General features: G+C 38.2%; 1 protein-coding gene across 2 annotated transcripts in view; it reads right to left on the bottom strand.

Annotated features, from left to right (window-relative positions):
- Window positions 1–16,316, bottom strand: part of dnah2 (dynein, axonemal, heavy chain 2) — a 134,649-nt gene extending 118,333 nt beyond the window's left edge. Inside the window, exons 1-8 of one of the 2 annotated variants that reach the window (XM_026936299.3) lie at window positions 16,111–16,316; window positions 11,785–11,932; window positions 11,335–11,402; window positions 10,083–10,253; window positions 9,517–9,745; window positions 6,740–6,850; window positions 6,387–6,625; window positions 5,423–5,614 (exon numbers count right to left, since the gene is read on the bottom strand). In XM_026936299.3, coding sequence (XP_026792100.3) covers window positions 5,423–5,614; window positions 6,387–6,625; window positions 6,740–6,850; window positions 9,517–9,745; window positions 10,083–10,253; window positions 11,335–11,402; window positions 11,785–11,917 — 1,143 coding nt within the window. In that variant the 5' untranslated portion in view covers window positions 11,918–11,932; window positions 16,111–16,316. The remainder of the gene's footprint in view (window positions 1–5,422; window positions 5,615–6,386; window positions 6,626–6,739; window positions 6,851–9,516; window positions 9,746–10,082; window positions 10,254–11,334; window positions 11,403–11,784; window positions 11,933–16,110) is intronic. The other variant, XM_053233435.1, reaches the window with a different exon arrangement.
- Between the last annotated feature and the right edge of the window lie 3,124 nt (window positions 16,317–19,440).

The following is a 19,440-nucleotide window of genomic DNA, read 5'->3' as shown; positions in this document are numbered from 1 at the left end:
AAGAACAGTTAAAACTTCAATGGACCGATGCAGCAATAACTGGGGCTGTTTCACTTCCATTAAACACACCACTGCTAACATGCATCTGCACACAGCCAATAAAAACATTAAAAGCAGTGTGGCATATATGGGCCAGCACGTTGACAGATATTACCCTTGTATGCTGGTCTAACACCAGAATCACTGTTCTTGTGCAATGATTAAGGGTGTCATGTGTACAAGTCTAGTCCAAAATCAGCATATAAGGACAATTTACTTTATTGGTGAACCAGGTAGAAAGATCCAGGCCACTGAGCATCGATGGAGCCTTGCAGACAGCTGTGTACTTTAAGCGCATTCATGCCACTGTGGAAAAAAAACTTGAGAAAAATTATACTATTATTCCGGACAATAACAATACAAGATCTCCATAGAGGGTACTTATATCAATCAATGGCATCATTCATTCTGCTTAACAGATATTCAATTTTCCAGCAAGAATACTTGGAGATGGAGGTTCAAAAACATAACTGGCATAGCAGTTTGGTAATAAATACTACAAACCAATATTTTACTTCAGGTAACTAAAATATTTAAAGACAATAAAATGGTACCTCACAGAAGAATGTTGAAGTCGACTGAGTTAAGACTGATGTCATTAAGAATATAGGACAGTTTGAGCTAGGTGATAGAATCTGCTAGAAATTTATTTCTAGCAAATAAAATCATGTAGGTTTAGAGACCCACCAAAAACCACCTTCTTTCACAGGAAGAGGCAATTTGACCAACCAACCACACAGTGAAAATAGTGCTACAACAAAAACAGACCCGACTGCAACAACCTGGAAATGCACCAGCAAGCATGTGAGAGTTTAGTTTACTCACCACTAAGTCTTTAAAAGAACTTTTAAATAACCTTTAAAGACAACATGCTATGAAGCTCACAAACATTTTTCAATGGACTGTGTCTTGCTTGAAAAACTCGAAAAAAAAACAAGTGTTGTCACAGTGTTTGTTTGTTACAGTTTGTTTCCCAGTCAGACTGTACACATTGTACATGCGTACATTGTGTAGACCGCCCATATACAGTCAGGTCCGGAAGTATTTGGACAATGACAGAGTTTCTGTAATTTTGCCTTTATACACCACCACAATGGATTTGAAATAAAACAATCAAGATGTGATTGAAGTGTAGACTTTCAGCTTTATTTTAAGAGATTCCACAAAAATATATCATTTACCATTTAGGAATTACAGCCATTTTAAGCAAAGCACTTCCATTTTCAGGGGCTCAAAGGTATTTGGACAATTGACTGAGAAGAAGTTAACTGACCAGGTGCGGTCCATTCCCTCATTACTTCAAGACAAATAAAGCAGATAAAAGGTCTGGAGTCGATATCAGGTATTGAGTTGGCATTTGGCAGATGTTCGACTGGAGCTACCAATATGAAGTCCAAGGAGATCTCAATGCAAGTGAAGGAGGCTATCATTAGGCTGAAAAATCAACATAAATCTATAAGAGAGATAGCAAAAACCTTAGGTATGGACAAATCAACAGTTGGGTGCATTCTTAAAAAGAAAGAAAGCACTGGTGAGCTCAACAACATCGAAAGGTCTGGAAGACCACAGAAGACAAATAAAGTGGATTATCGCAGAATCCTTTCCTTGGTGTAGAAAAACTCCTTCACGACATCAACAGAAGTTAAGAATACTTTGGAGAAGGTAGGCGTATCATTGTCAAAATCTAGTAGGCTTTTCCTGACATTTTCTTAGTCGCATCTTACAGCAAAAGCCATGGTCCACAGAGAGCTTCCACAGCATCAGAGGGATCTGATTATTAAAAGGTATCAGGTACAAAAGAGTTTCCAAGGCATTAGATATACCATGGAACACAGTGAAGACCATCATCATCAAGTGGAGAAAATGTGGTGCAACAGTGACGTTACCAAGAACTGTCCCTCCAAAATTGATGAAAAGACGAGAAGAAAACTGGTCACGTAGGCTGCCAAGAGGCCTACAGCAACATTAAAGGAGCTGCAGGAATTTCTGGCAAGTACTGGCTGTGTAGTACATGTGACAACAATCTCCCGTATTCTTCATATGTCTGGGCTATGGGGTAGGGTGGCAAGACGGAAGCCTCTTCTTACAAAGAAAAACATCCAAGCCCGGCTAAATTTTGCAAAAACACATTTGAAGTCTCCTAAAAGCATATGTGAAAATGTGTTATGGTCTGATGAAACCAAGGTTGAACTTTTTGGCCATAATTCCAAAAGGTATGTTTGGCGCAAAAAGAACACTGCACATCACCAGAAGAACACCATACCCACAGTGAAGCATGGTGGTGGCAGCATCATGCTTTGGGGCTGTTTTTCTTCAGCTGGAACTGGGGCCTTAGTCAAGGTGGAGGAAATTATGAACAGTTCCAAATACCAGTCAATATTGGCACTAAACCTTCAGGCTTCTGGTAGAAAGCTGAAGATGAAGAAGAACTTCATCTTTCAGCACGACAACGACCCAAAGCATACATCCAAATCAACAAAAGAATGGCTTCACCAGAAGAAGATTAAAGTTTTGGAATGGCCCAGCCAGAGCCAAATCTGTGGGGTGATCTGAAGAGGGCCGTGCACAGGAGATGCCCTCCAAATCTGACATATTTGGAGCGTTTTTGCAATGAAGAGTGGGCGAATATTGTCAAGTCAAGATGTGCCATGCTGATAGACTCATACCCAAAAAGACTGAGTGCTGTAATAAAATCAAAAGGTGCTTCAACAAAGTATTAGTTTAAGGGTGTGCACACTTATGCAACCACATTATTTTGGTTTTTTATTTTTACTCGCCCAACCTAAAAGATTTCAGTTTGTTTTTCAATTGAGTTGTACAGGTTATAGGTCACATTAAAGGTGGGAAAATTTCTGAAATTATTTATCTTGGTCTCATTTTTTTTTTACATCACAGAAGCCTGGCACTTTAACAGGGGTGTGTAGACTTTTTATATCCACTGTGTGTGTGTGTATATATATATATATATATATATATATATATATATATATATACACACACATATATATATACATATACAGTCAGGTCCATAAATATTGGGATATCGACACAATTCTAACATTTTTGGCTCTATACACCACCACAATGGATTTCAAATGAAACGAACAAGATGTGCTTTAACTGCAGACTGTCAGCTTTAATTTGAGGGTATTTACATCCAAATCAGGTGAACGGTGTAGGAATTACAACAGTTTGCATATGTGCCTCCCACTTGTTAAGGGACCAAAAGTGATGGGACAATTGGCTTCTCAGCTGTTCCATGGCCAGGTGTGTGTTATTCCCTCATTATCCCAATTATAATGAGCAGATAAAAGGTCCAGAGTTCATTTCAAGTGTGCTACTTGCATTTGGAACCTGTTGCTGTCAAATCTCAAGATGAGATCCAAAGAGCTGTCAGTATCAGTGAAGCAAGCCACCATTAGGCTGAAAAAACAAAACAAACCCATCAGAGAGATAGCAAAAACATTAGGCGTGGCCAAAACAACTGTTTGGAACATTCTTAAAGAGAAGGAACGCACCGGTGAGCTCAGCAACACCAAAAGACCCGGAAGACCACGGAAAACAACTGTGGTGGATGACCGAAGAATTCTTTCCCTGGTGAAGAAAACACCCTTCACAACAGTTGGCCAGATCAAGAACACTCTCCAGGAGGTAGGTGTATGTGTGTCAAAGTCAACAATCAAGAGAAGACTTCACCAGAGTGAATACAGAGGGTTCACCACAAGATGTAAACCATTGGTGAGCCTCAAAAACAGGAAGGCCAGATTAGAGTTTGCCAAACGACATCTAAAAAAAGCCTTCACAGTTCTGGAACAACATCCTATGGACAGATGAGACCAAGATCAACTTGTACCAGAGTGATGGGAAGAGAAGAGTATGGAGAAGGAACGGAACTGCTCATGATCCTAAGCATACCACCTCATCAGTGAAGTATGGTGGTGGTAGTGTCATGGCGTGGGCATGTATGGCTGCCAATGGAACTGGTTCTCTTGTATTTATTGATGATGTGACTGCTGACAAAAGCAGCAGGATGAATTCTGAAGTGTTTCGGGCAATATTATCTGCTCATATTCAGCCAAATGCTTCAGAACTCATTGGACCGTGCTTCACAGTGCAGATGGACAATGACCCAAAGCATACTGCAAAAGCAACCAAAGAGTTTTTGAAGGGAAAGGAGTGGACTGTTATGCAATGGCCAAGTCAATCACCTGACCTGAACCTGCATTTCACTTGCTGAAGACAAAACTGAAGGGAAAATGCCCCAAGAACAAGCAGGAACTGAAGACAGTTGCAGTAGAGGCCTGGCAGAACATCACCAGGTATGAAACCCAGCGTCTGGTGATGTCTATGCTTTCCAGACTTCGGGCTGTAATTGACTGCAAAGGATTTGCAAACAAGTATTAAAAAGTGAAAGTTTGATTTATAATTATTATTCTGTCCCATTACTTTTGGTCCCTTAACAAGTGGGAGACACATATGCAAACTGCTGTAATTCCTACGCCGTTCACCTGATTTGGATGTAAATACCCATATATATATACACATATATATATATACATATATATATATATATATATATATATATATATATATATATATATGGACACACTTAAGTGTTTAGTTAGCTTAAAGGTGGATCTTTGCAATCAGCACAGTTGATAGTGCCTTTTGGATAGCGGGTGGCAATGGGCTCAACATGGGCTTTACACAGGAGCATCTAGCAATGCCCATAAGGAAACAATTAGACTGAATGTTTTTGTGGCAGACCAACCTGCCTTGATATATTATCAAAGCAGAGAATGAAAGAGGGAAAAGAAATAAAAGGAGGGAAAAAGAGAAGTGCGACAGCAAAGAGAGCATGTGATTCCAGCAGAGGAAGGGTCAGAGTGTAATTATGAGAGGTTAAACGTTTTTCCCTTCGCTCTTGAGGAAGTGGAGAAGGAAATGAAAAGCGAGCAAAGCTGTGAGCAAATGGTGTTAGGAAGCCTGTACCACACAAAAGCAGGGTACTCACCCAATGATCTAAAGCACATGTGCTACATGAGCTACAGAGCCACAGCTGATGGCTTATCTATTGAGCAGAGGCCTGAAGCTCAGCAGGCTTTGAAGTGCTAAGAGAAATGAAGGGGGAAAAAAGAGCTTTGGGGGGCTGGGGGTCTGATGACTATGCAGGTCTGTGTGTTTTTAGGGAGATACTGGAGCTTAGCTGACAAGATAAGATGTGGTAATGGATCTAGTGAGAATTTACCAAAAGGTAAGTGGTAGCTATCCTTGGCTGGTTGAGAAGTACTTGGGAAATATGTTTGGTTCGAGAAGACCTAAGGTGCACCAGAGTTCTACAGCGGGGAGACAGCAGTGGTGAGTGAAGAAGGCCTCACTGTACCTTAATTAAGAGCACAGTGATCCTCGCAGGGATGTTGTAGTGGGGAGAGTTCACCCAGATGAAACGGATAAGATTGAGGATATGGCCCAGTTTGTGTGCTATCTGGCGAGGTTTGAGCTGGGCAAGTTCCTCACATGGCTCCCTCAGCAGGCAGAGGAAAGACAGGTTAGACTGGGCCTGTAGAAAGCCATCCTGCAGGAAAACACAAAACATCAGTCATAGTTTGAGTCCATTTCAAACATCAACAATAGCCTGAGTCAATTCCATTCTATTCAACGGAAATCAGCTTAACATGGCTTAATTCAATTTGATTCAATGTCACATTAGATTTGGTTCAGTTAACACTATTCACTATAACCAGCTTGACAACACATAAATTCACTGCACTTAGTCCTTTGCCTTATGTTACCTCAACTACACCCAGTTCAATACTTAATTTAAATTGAGTGCCACCATTCACAAGAGTATTTTGGAAACCCCTAGCTTATCTACCGTCACAGAGCTGTGATCCAGCATACTGCTGACTCTCTCCCTACAGCTCTAACATTAAGAGCAGCAATTACATGGAATGCAGAGTCAATCAGCTTTGAATGTCTCATTATTTCAGTCTGACAATATTGATTTTCCTTGGCCTTTGGAGAGTTTATGAAATGCCTGCACTTGCTAGAGCTCTGAGGCTCAATGCTGCATTAAGCTAGGGGTTTAAGGCTCTAGCTAGAATTTGCCCTTTAGTACCTGATTTAGGGCCAGAAAAAACTCATTCATTATTAATGTACGCAACAAAATACCTGCCTACAGGGATTTAAATCAGCAGAATTGCCCAAGTCATAATAATACCTGAATGTCATATAGCCTCATTTCCAGAAGGTAAGATAAAGTTATACTGGAGCCACCTATAAATTGTGTCTCACACACATGCATTTACAGCAGTACGCACATGCACAAACAAAAAAGGATTCAGTACCTGAATTTCTTTAGCTAGGCTGCAGAATGGCTGCACATAAGAGGACATAGACAGCTGCAGTATGGCTTGAATATGACAGACTCCTGGTTTCTGGAGCTGCTGGCTGATGCCAGATAGATCATCACAGCGACTCATCCAGAAAGTGATCTCATCCAGAAGACCAGAGGTGTCTCCTGCATCTATTGCCACCTGTATGTTCAGCACCTCCATTATCTGCTGTGTCCAATGGATCATCACCACTGAAAAGCACAAACCGTGAAGCAAAAGGGGTTTAATGGCAAACCATCTTGTGAAAGATTATTCTTTTGACATGAACTGTGCACTTCCCTTGCATGCCCCTTATTGGTCCTTACCCTCCAGCCTCTTCACCAGCTCTTTGTCTCTGGCAGCCACCTCTGGGCTGTGCTGTAGGGCTTCCAGAGGGATATAAAGCACTGTTTTCCTCACAAGCCTAGATCTTGCATCTATGAAGAGCAGCAAATAAAAAAAAAAATTACAAAACAAAATAATTGAATTCTATGAATTAAAGCCATGACAGAAGATAAATGCATCTGAAACAACAAGGATGCCTAAACCATAAAAAAGGACTCAAATGAGCATCACAGCCCAGTAATTGATGAGTGTAAAAGAGTTTATGGGCTCCGAGAGAGCACACACAGCTCTGTGCAATAACACAGTACAATACAGCCCAATAATGCTGCACATTATCACATTACCATTCATATTACACCTCATCATTTACCACAGTACTGAGCAAATCAATTTAATGTTACATAAGGTTTGAGGCCAGGGGAATTGTAATGATATGAAGAAATAAGATAGAAAAGGTTATTTTTATTTGAGTGGCATGCATAAGCTGTCACATAAGGGCTTATTCCTCACTTTACTTTTGTTATTCTCAGCACTATTCCCTTCTTTCTCAGCAGTTCCTTCCTATGTCTTCACATCAGCAACTACACTACATGACCGTGTACTCTTAGAAAAAGATTCCATCTAGGATTCATAGGACTGTCCATTAGAGAATTCTATAACAGAGGGCTTACTATTCAGTAAACCAAAGCAGAACCATTATAGAAAGCTAGAACTATTAACCATCCAAAGAATCATTGTGGAATCCTTCTTCTGAGAGTAAACTGATATAGAAAAACATGAATAAGGGGTATGAGTGAATAAGGGGTATGAAGGTCAATTAAGGAAAGGAAAATCTGAAGGCGAGAGAGAGAGAGAGAGAGAGAGAGAGAGAGAGGCAGTGAAATAGAGAAAGGAGAAAATGAAATACAAAATGTACTCATATACAGAGATGAAAAAGATTAAAGGAAACAAGGCTGGAATATCACTTTGACTATGAGTAATGCTGGCTCATTCTGTGAGGGTGGTTATGAACAGGAAAAATAAATAAGGGCAGGGTAGAGGGACACAATGGCAGAATTTGATTGGCCGTTACACAGAGAACAAAGGCAAGTGAAATACATGAGGGAGAAATAATAAGAAAACGCGGCGCAGAGAGATAGGTGGATCAGTCCATTCACAGGGTAATGAGAAAGACATATATGTTGGAGGTGTGTGCATCTAAAGAATGAATGAGAGCTATGACTAACAGCAGAGTGTGGTGTGGTGCTTTTTCTTTGTGTAGGAGTGGGTTTATAATACCTTTTTTTTTTATTCACTATATGTTTCCCTAAATTCTCTCCAATGCAATGAATTGCTTCAGAATGAATTGTGCTACAGCATTATTTTTGGATCAGGCATGATGAGTAAAATAAATATACCTTCGGGCCTATATCGACCATATGCTTTCAAACTAAATCATTTTTAGTACTGCACTTAACAACCTGAATACATCATCAGCAGTCATTGGAGTCCACTTTGTGACTTCATTGTTATTGCTTTAGTGAGTTAAAACAAAAATCAAAGAGACTCCCTGCACAATGTTTATCCTCCTGGGCTGATTTGGCTGCCTTTTTTTGTTCCAAAACATTTCCGTAGCCTTGAAATGTGTTACTTGGACTGCGGGTGTATTGACTTGAGCATGAGCTGCAGAAATGTGTATTTAAGGGAGAGAACTGAGATTAGGGAAAATTGTAAAAATGATCAAAATGGCTCTCTGATTAGACAGGGTGCAGTGCAGCGCTGCTTTTGCCCAGGTAAGAATGGTGTCTGATTTGTGGGGCTGTGATTTGTGTTTACTCAGGCTGTGTAAAAGGTGACGTGGGTGTGCTGATTGGTATGATTGGCCTGATAATTGAACCATCACATGGGAATGTGTCGGGTGATTACCTATAAATGGCTGGCAGTGCAGGGAGTCTTGGGCCTGCATTCATAAAGCAGCTTACAGTGAGAGAGCTACCGCAGGATCTATCTTGCACATAGTGATTAAGATCAACATACACAAAAAGAATCTGATTTCAGCTGTCTGAAGGCTGAAATATGATTATTAGCCTTGTACCCTGGCAAGCGAGATAAGAGTGGCCCTCTGACTGCAATGTGAGGAGCAATTCCAAAGGTCCAGTAAAGTCAGTGTGAGGTGAGAGAAAGATCAATGGACTGCAGTCTAACTGCCTACTCTTCAGGGGAGAAATAAATGAGTGCACATTAAAATCTGGATTTTTTTTTCCGTGTAGATCATTTTCATCAGTGAATAAATTTCAATGTAGAAATGTTGCTGCATATAAATTCAAAAATCAGTATCCTAGCTTCAGCATGATGGAGTTATGGTTCCCTGTCTACACTTTTTTAAACACAATAATGGAAAGCAAGGTGGAGGGACAGAATTAACAAGTACTTTTCTGAACAAATGCCACACAATCTGGTAGTGAACTAGGTAGTGTAGCTTGCATCAGAACCACCAGAGGTTCTGAAATCCTCACTAGTCCCATTATCACAAGCTCCAACAACTATCTGCACTTCTGTGTGTATACACCCTACACACCAAATAAAAAAGCAGTTTGTCTTTGATCCTTTCACATGTCAGATGACTCCTTCCCATCACATTAGATATTTGTGGCCACACTGACCAAAAGGTATAAAACTTTCTGTTGATAGTCACCAGTGTGACTTGTGAGATCCACACTAGCAGACACAGTAGTGCATCACTGCTAGCTGGAAGTATCCTGAGAACTGTGTCGTGTACCTGTGAGGTAGGTGATGAACCGGTGCATGTGAGCTAAATAATTGTTCTTGATGCTCTCTGGCCAGTCTGTACTGTGAGTGACCAGTGGTGCATGAATCCCGTTCATTAGCCTCAGCAGGCTCTCTATACCCCCTCCCCGCACTGTGCCGAACTGCACACGGCTCTCAAAAGTCTCCTCCATAATCATAGAGTCCTCCTTGCGTATGAAGTAGGCCAGCTGCTCCACCACCTGTGTGTGAGGAAGAGAGAGATTTAGAAGAGAGAAATAAAACAGGTAATATTTCATATTTCCCAGTTCTAATGGATAACCAGAATTTTTAAAACACTAACGAGTGACAGCTTTAAAAACTAAAATGCCAGATGCACTGGAATTGAACATAGTGGAGAGAATGTTGCATATTCAACATTACATGAATTGTTTTATCAAAACTAAGAAAAAAAAAAACCCACAAAACTGATTTTCAAGTCATGAATAATTTGCAGTATCATCAGTCAGTGGTGATGTACGACTGCTGCCCTGATCCAACACCAAATGTCACTGCATCCCAGAATAGAACCAGCAGTACCTGGCTTGGCATGGTGTACTGCACACACAGGCCAGAGAAAGGGTCGAGGTAGATAATGAGAAGCTTGATTGTAGTATCTGCGATGAACTTGTCCAAGGCTCTATTATTTTCATCTGTCCAGGAAGCCTCTGATACTCCTGTCAAGGCCACTCGCCTTTTTAATAGCTCCCTCTGCAAAGTAGCATTGAGAAAAGAGAATTCACTGAGGACATATCTTTAAACAGAGAAGTGTCTTGTATATATTCTGTATATATACACATATATCTATCTATCTATCTATGTGTGTGTATTTATATATATATATATATATATATATATATATATACCGTCTATGTAAGTAACATCTCTTTAGTAATACCCCAGAAAATACTTTGGATACACTTTGCTGGAGCTAATGACAAAGCGGCACTTATGTGATTAAAAACACATGTATGTTTCCTTTCATTTCCCTAAGGCTTATATATTGTTGTTAAAAACATAACAATAACCACACTTCATTTAACAGTATTGACCTTTGTCTATGAGTGTGCAGTGTTAATGAATGGCGGTATAATGTAATCCAGTTCTCTCTGGTTGCCAGCTGCCACTTCTACAGGGTCTCCCAGCAGGGGCTGCAGGATCACTCCATGTAAATGCCATTGCTCTTTTACCAGCCAGAGGGCTATAATTAATTCTATTAATGTCAATGATGCCAAGGACAGAGCTGCAGCAGGTTCACTGACCCATTCCCTCCCTATCACCCTGTGCATTCTAGGTTATTCTTCCTCTGCTGCTCCTCAGGCATTCCTCAGGCACTGTAGTAAGCAGAGGTTATTTTTCCAGTTTAAGTGATAAAAGGAGTATTGCACTCATTTATGTGTATAGATTACAATTCCACAATGGATTTCCTTTTTTTGACTCTGACTGAGAGCAGCTGGTGGGAGAAAAGTGATATTTTCATTGGCCAACCTGTGAGCATTTGCTGAATTTGTGTGATCAATGAGGCATAGTAAATGAAGATGGTCCAGCAGAGTCTTACAGGCTACAGTGTTTGCGAGGGAATGAATCAACAATTCTCTCACATCACCAGAAAGCCTTAGTAACACAAATATAAAAGCACTGATTAGTATGCAAGGATGTCAGGCTTGAAAGCCTCAGGCAAGAGAAATTGTGAATTGCAGATTACAATCAGATAAGAATCACAATGAGTGTGAGGTAATTCATCAGTGACTGTGTTTAAAAGCCTCTAATTTAGCATAAATAAGTGAATTACCAGGCCTTTGGTGTGTGCATCCTCTTCCTCTGCCACTGTTAAAATAGTCTCCTCGTTAAGATCCCCCACTAACACACACACACACACACACACACACACACACACACAAACAACATAGAACATGAAGTGATTTAGACTCTGTCACTGCACTCTGTGGTTGCATGAACAGATATGTTTAGGGAAATGAATAATATGGCAGGGTTAGACAATATTGCAAAAAACATCATGGTGTAATACTTCAAGAAAATATGCAATTATATCATGATATTTTTGGGGGGAAACACAAAACATCAGCACTATATGTAAAATAATACAATCAGATAATTAGGGGAGGAAGGAAAATGAAAAAAAATATAAAACAGATCTTGACATTTAATCAGTAAAGCACTGTAGTGGAGTTATAAAATCTCTGTGACCTGTGGAAACCCATGATAATCTTTATTCTCTTACCTGCAGGCTGTGCGTCTGAACCCTCCAGTACGGACTCATCTGGGGCTGGTGGAGAAAATCTCTGCCCTATGCTGGAGTGTTTTGATATGCTAGAAGATGATCGCCCTGTGCAAGGTGTCTCTGGCTCAGCCATAGTGAGATAATGCTGCTGTAGAAGAATAAAGAATTGGCATAAGCCAAAGATCGTTCATAATTATATTACTTTTTTCAATTATATTTAATCTTATTTCATCACTCACAGTGCCCCTATTGAAAGTTAGTATTCAATAGGTAGTCTTTATTATAGTCAGTACAAAAGCTGCAGTGAGATCTGGAAGCAACTCGGTTGCACTCAGCGGACAAAATGTGCTTGGTAAAATTTGGTATATGGTTATATTCATATGAAAAATGTTTTCATTTTAACCATGAAGGAAAGCCAATGCCAGATTGTGGTGTTTTCTTTTTTTTCCTAACACAAACCCTACCAAAATGCAGTTTTATGTAGGGTTGAGAAATATGACAAAAAATTATGTGAAAAATTATGTCACAGTCCCCTTTTCTGAGATGATTACGCTTTTTGTGTTATATTTTTACACATACAAAATGCCTGTAAGCAGCTGATTTGATGTTAAAATTCTGTACTTAAATTTTTAAAATTGTTTTTTTTTTTGTTTTTTACACATTCTCCCCACTTTACAGTGTTCATTTTTTATTTAAAATAATATATTATTCTTTTGAAATCTAAAAAAATATACAAGTTTTTCCATTACTGGCAGTTGGTTAGCAAACCTATATATCATGATAAATATCATGTATCATAGAAATATGGTTGAGAATCATGATATGATATTTTTGCCATATCACCCACCCTTAGTTTTATGGTAAAGCATGACTAACTGAATGCCCTGAACATGAGGTCAGCCTCAATAGGGATTTTTCCACATTAGGATCTGAATTGATTTTATGGATTTAATTCATCACTGAGACGTCATTTGGATTAGACAGTGCTCTTCATTATATAGTCTAACTAAAACTCATAACAGGGTGGTTAATTGTCGACATTTCCTTGTTATTCCAGTCATGTGTGATCAGCCTGAAAGCATTACAAAATAATTCAGCACAATCTATAATTGCAAGTAATCAACCAGTAAAAAATATTGTATCAAAACGAATTTATTAACCTTCAAAACAAGGAGCAACGTCTAATAGCAGGCTTGAGGGTTCGCTCTGAGACCACTTTGCTAAATTCGTACATAAGAAGCAAAAGTACAAAAACTAACAGAGAGGAAAGAGGGAAAATATCTAGCTCATATGATGTCACACAGTCACCCCCTCCAGTTCTACCTTCAGTTGTCAACACTAGTAGCATCATTTTGATTATTGAGGCTTTGATTCAGTTTGCCAGTTGTCACATTTTTGAAAACTGTATGTAATAAAGCAGACGAGTTATTGCAGTCAAAGCTCAAGGTAGAGAAAGAGACAGAGACTGTAATGAAAAAAACATTTACTATAAGTCTATAAGCTGCTGAAGGCAGAAAGTCAAACTCCCCTTAGATCAGAATTGAGAGGCAGAGAAGCTGACATTGATCAATAACATTAATATGAGCCTGTGAAGCTCAGAGTCTCGGGCTGAGATGAAGCAAGTACCCGAGTGACAAAACCAACATTGTTGACAGTGGAGGATTATTGTAGACAAAGTATTGCCAATATAAGCCACAAAGGCTTTGAAATGCAATGCTCCTGAACGCTCACAGTAACTTTATATTGCTCTCACTACATCATGTTAATTGACTGATCAATGCTACAGCACAGTCAGAGCTGGAGTCAGCAGTAAGGTAATAAACTGCAAGAAAATTCTGTAAATCACTTTGACTTCTTCTTGCTGATGATATCTGCTTAGCTAGCTAAACACTAATGTTCCTGTGGGCAACAATAGTATCTGTCAGGTACTTTAATGTAAAACACAGTTTGCTCTAAAGGAACAAATATTTTTCAACTTACTGTAATTCAGCCCAAGTCGATCAATTTAGCACTGTGAAAAATGTCATGTCTAAATGATCACACGCATTTACCTCGGGAATATGAAACACCCTTTATGTGGGGTTGTTATGAACTATCAGAAAGTCATTTGAATTTCAGGCTAAATACCACATTCAACAAATTGATTGCTATGACCTTTATTACAATCGCTTGTTGTAGGATTGTGTCTGTGCAAGTTGGAATTAACTTCATGTGGGCTGAGGGGTAAATTGTGTACATTTCAGTATATAAACTGTTTGATTTCTCCTCATATCATCACTGACACATCTAGATGCAATGCCAATACATAGAGGTTAGATTTGTGCCTACATGCCTATATCACGCTGTTTCTGTAGGCCATAGCTATTATAGGTAAACAGTTTACTTAAAGCCACAAAGACCTCTTGAACACCATCTATAGTTTAGTGTTTGTTGTTTTAAACCTGAGCAACACTTGGTATTGGCTTGCTTTGGGTGGGAAACTATTCCGACAGGATATGACAGACTGTTTACCAGCATGCCTCTCTGCACTGTATACATAATACCTGGGGTTATTTCTTCAGGTCATTTTACAGTAGGAAACAGACAATGTTCACAAAATAAATAAATAAATAAAAATAAATAAATAAAAAATTTAAAAATACTGACATAAGAGATTAAGATGGGGCTTAAATCACAGACAGCCTTTTCAGACTTGATATTAATCTGTGTCTGGTATTTTCATGTGTATCATGTATGTCCACTGACCACTTGCTATTACATTTTCATCAGTAGAAGAGTAAAAGAGTTGCCAAATCTGACAAAAGCAACCAGATGTCACTTCAAAACCAATTCCAAAAAAAATCCTAGCCAATAGCAAAAACTCAAACGGAGTGTTCACATTTAGCCATTGGATGGCATTTCCTAATTAAATTGTCAGGACCTCAGACTAGTTATTAAAAGCTATACTCATACTGTCACCTTGCATTTGGTGTAGGATTTCATGTGCTTTAAAAATCACACAAACAAAAAGGGAGATTTATTTACATGCTTTCTGACCATTTCTGCTCTCATTGTCTGGTCCTGAAGAAACGACACTTCGTTCCAAAGTATACAATAAAAACTCACCTGATGTGACTTGACTTGATATAGCAATTCTGTCCAACGATACAGGCCTAATGTTTCCTCGCAAACTCAAAATCTTATACACTATTTACATCCCAAAATCTAGGCCATTATTGCAAAATGAACTGTAATAATTACTAACATCATACACCGTTTCTTAATAAAGCAATATTGCATATACTGTCACAAATAACTTACTTTCATATAGGAGTGATGGAGGTGTTGAGAATGGGGAGACACGTGCATATACGTGTGAGCAGTATCCACATTTGAGTATAAGCTTTAATAAATATAATGTAGTCTATTAACAATGCCTAAGCAAGGGATAAAAAACAAATCAGCCCATTACTTGTACTAACAGCATGGCTGGACAGATTAAAAGTAGCTTAATAACCACATGCCTGGCAACACGGGTGATATCAGAGACTCACTTCACACAGTAAATGTAATGTGGCCTCATGAGAGAGAAGGAAAATTCAGACACCAAATGTGTGTTGGTTGTTTCACTATATTTGTGGTGAGAGGTAAATTGTGTAAATTTCACTTTTGGTTCAAGTAAAGATTAAGATCTTGGATTAAGATGTTTGATGCCTTTTCATTTCATCACTGACACTGATTTTTAGATGCAGGTCCAGTACATGTAGTACAGTATAGCTCAGTGCTTATCAGAGCAGAGCAGAGTCAGGGTGAACGAGATCTTTTAGTTTAGTGACTATGAGAGAAATCACAAGCCACCATTATCACTGTCAATTATAGCTATTAGCCTTTCTGACTGGTCACATAGAAATAATACCACATCGGATCTGATGTGTTCATTTGGTCGAATGCTCAGGAATACAAAGCTGTGTGGCTCTAACAAATAAAATATTACAGCACACATTTAAATAATGTTCACGGAATTTATTTTAGAGTTAAAGAAGTTCATGACACCAAATATTTTGAGACTCCCTGGTCTAATTAATTACCGTGAAATGCTGTAATTAAACACGAACAACACTAGCTTATCATAAATTAGATTTAAATTGGTGTAAATGTTTGTTTTAAAGAACAATTTGTTTTAGGTTGTGACAATATAACATGCCCGTGAACTGCTAACCTTGGCTAAATAAATGAGGAATTAGCTAGCTAGCTTAACTATTTAGCAATTAATGTTAGCAAAGAACTGTAGCTAAGTGCATAGCATTACACACCGCATAGCTACCGTTACAGCGCAAACTGTCTTACCCTTCAGAGTGCCAAATGTGAACCTCCTGGTTCCTTCTTCAGCGTTTCTTCCTACTACCGTAGTACGCAATACAATTTCTTTACTTAACAAATGTTTATGAAAATACCGAAGTAATAATTTGAAGAGTTTTGAGTAGGTCAGTTAGCGCTAACCTCTGTCTTTCTGCTCCGAAGTTGGTGCGCGTGGACACGTTGCTATGGAAACGCCTCACCCTCACCCGGGCTCAGAGGGACTGTTGTCATTAGACACCATTTCTTATGAGCGTCCAAAGAGTAATGTACAGAAAAAAAAAACAGAAATAAACAAACAAAATAATCACTAATTTCACATTTTCATTCACGGATGTAATTCACAGATGTAACATCATTATTTTTATTTTGAGCCAAACCCTCACGTATGCGTGAAAACGTGCACTAGAGTGATTACAGTAAGTTCAAAGATTATTTTATTGTACTTTTATTTTATTTTAAATTATTTAAGAACCCTGAATTCCTTGTTCATTTTAAGGTTTAATTAATTACATATGCCTGCCTTAAGCCTGCATCTGAAGGGCTGAATATGACTCAACCAATTTAGGAACAAATAATTCAATAATTTTATAGTAGTTCAATAGGATTATTGAACATTATTATTTCAATACCAGTCACACAGTGCCCTGCTGTATTTCTTCAAATGTATAAATCTTGGAAACAATATAAAACAGGTCCCCAGTTATGTAAATTGAAAGGAAGTCTTTAAACGTGCAAAAACATTTTTTTAAGTAGTACAAATAACCTGGGAAACATAGAACATGGTTAAAAAAAAAATAAATAAAAAATTAAAGGTTTGAGCCACGGCTTCAGGACAAGTGCATTACGTGGTCGAAAATGGTTATGAAGCCTGGTTGTGTTTACATTGGCCCCTTGTTAGTTATTTTATAGACACTGCTTAACAACCCTTCACTCCACCCACATCTCAGTCTGAAATCGTTCAGTGCCCAGCACAGCCAAATAATTCTACTATGAGCAAAGAATTCACACTGTGCTATGAAAAAACATAAAAAGAAATACAGTTAAACCAGAATAAACATTATTTAATATTAATAAACTAATTAATTAATATTAAATTAATTTAATATTTAATAAACTTTATTTAAAATGTATTACTGATGAAGGGAGTGAAGCTGGACTCAATATTAGTGACATTGCTCCTGGACAGGTCTGTAACGCAATCTGTATAAAGCTTTGAATTGTCTCAATGGCTGAATTGAGTAGACAGCTGTTGCACTTGTGAACATCTTCATAAATCAGTATGAGTGAATTTTGTCTGTTTATCGTGTTATAAGTCAGCTTTCAACAAGCTGAAAGTCCAAATGTGCTTGAAAGTGATGTCTTGGTGGTCACTGATAATGCTAACTCTAGGTTCTTTGTGTACGTGGGTGGGGAAAAGGGGCAGACTCAAGGAGTGAAAAAAATAAAATGATAAAGCCTTCAAATTTGACTGTGTAACCATTAATATTTAACCTAATATTTGACAAATTTTGAATTTAAAAAGTGCCTAATGCACTTTTAAATGCAACTAATAATATTACAATATCATGTACTCTAATATGCAACAAGCAAACCATATAAACCAGGAGCTCAGAGTCAGAGAATAAACACATATCTGACATTAGAAAATTAGCTGATTTTACCGGACCTTACCGATTATGTGTAAATAAGACAAAAATCGTGATCTAAATTAAACTACAATTAATCACTAGAGGAGACTCTTGATCCCCTAATCTCCTGCTCCAGTATATCACTCAGTATATTTTATGAGAAAGTCTTTTCTTTTCCTTTTCTTTGCAGAGCAGTCAGGTATGCTGTTCTCCCTGTTCATTGATCTCAGTACAAAACACTGCTGCTACAACAATTTCAGTTTATTCCTTACATATACTGTACATTAACCTTATTTGCCACATTGCCATGTATTAGACACGATTAGTTACTTCAGGCTTCTGTTTATATTTTTAGGCCTGAAAGTAGGCTCTAAAAGGGAATTCAAGATGAGTTTAGTTGGAGTTGGCTGGAAGGAAGGAGAAGAGCCATCATTGTTTTCATTGCAGGTACAATTTGATAGGCAGCAGAGGGCTCTAAAAATGACAAACTGCTTCAAAGACTATGAAATTATTTTCCTATCCTGACTTAATGCAACTCCCTGGGCAAAGCAGGGGATTTTTGTCATTATAAGGATATTTAAGCACAATATAGTCTTATTGTATTGTTTATTTTAAGTAAAGTATACATGGAACAGTTTTAAGAAAATGATTGGTCTAGCAAATAAGCAAATAAGTAAATTTCACCTGCAGGTAAAAACCAGGCTCAAAGGTTCTCTTTTAACCAAATATTTTAGCTGTCTGTGTGTGTGTGTGTGTGTGTGTGTAGCTGTAATTAAGGGAGATTCATGCATAAAGGGGTGGTGGCTGTGTGTGTGAGTGACATTATCCAAGACTACTCTAACCACTCCATCTTTAGGGCTTAGAAGATTTAATGTTTAATCTCCCTTTTTTAAATAAAAGATTTTAGAGTATGGTCATGAACCTCTGCTCTCAGGGAGGCCAGCTCTTGGGAGTTCTGCTCTTCTCCTTACTGAGGCAAAAAAAGATGACAAATTGCATCCAGTGTGTCACTGCAATGGTACTTACACTAAAAATGTTAAGAAGAGCTAGAGAGAATATTCTCATGGGTCAGCTGTCTGCTACAATTCTACCATTAGCACTCCGGTTTTTAAAAGCTGAGGATAGAGCACTGGTTAAAATGACAGACTGAAATGTTAAGATGTCAAAATAGGTACGTAGGATGCTTGTGTTCTTGGAAGGTATACAATAAATGATTTAATAAAATGTTTTTTAATGTCTATCCACCCATCTTTTGTAGCATTCAACCCTTTTTTTTTTTTTTTTTTTGCAAACCCTGCTTATCATGGTATGTCTGTCATAGTTTTACTATTACTTACACCAGTGCGCTGTTGAATTCTTGAATTTGAATGGGCAGGTGTTGATTAGTTTTCCAAAACAGCACAGCTCTAACAGCAGTGCTGGCTGCAAGGAAAAATCACAGGTTTATATTAATGAGTTCGGTCTAATACGGTTCTATAGTAACTCACAGGGACATGTATGACAGCCACTCAGTATTTATATCTACATTATTTAACAAAGGAAATCATAATAAAATATAAACACTGGTATGTGAAGCTTTCTGTAAGGACTGTATATAGCGACTATGATTGAAGTCAACAAAGTAAAAGCTTGTATCACAGACACACCATTAAATATTAAAAGTAAAATGTCTAATATTTTTAACAAATAA

The sequence above is a fragment of the Pangasianodon hypophthalmus genome, chromosome 4 (genome assembly GCF_027358585.1).
Source record: "Pangasianodon hypophthalmus isolate fPanHyp1 chromosome 4, fPanHyp1.pri, whole genome shotgun sequence".
Classification (NCBI taxonomy): Eukaryota; Metazoa; Chordata; class Actinopteri; order Siluriformes; family Pangasiidae; genus Pangasianodon; species Pangasianodon hypophthalmus.
Note: the sequence above shows the minus strand (reverse complement) of the source record. Positions and strands in the feature narration are given on the sequence as shown.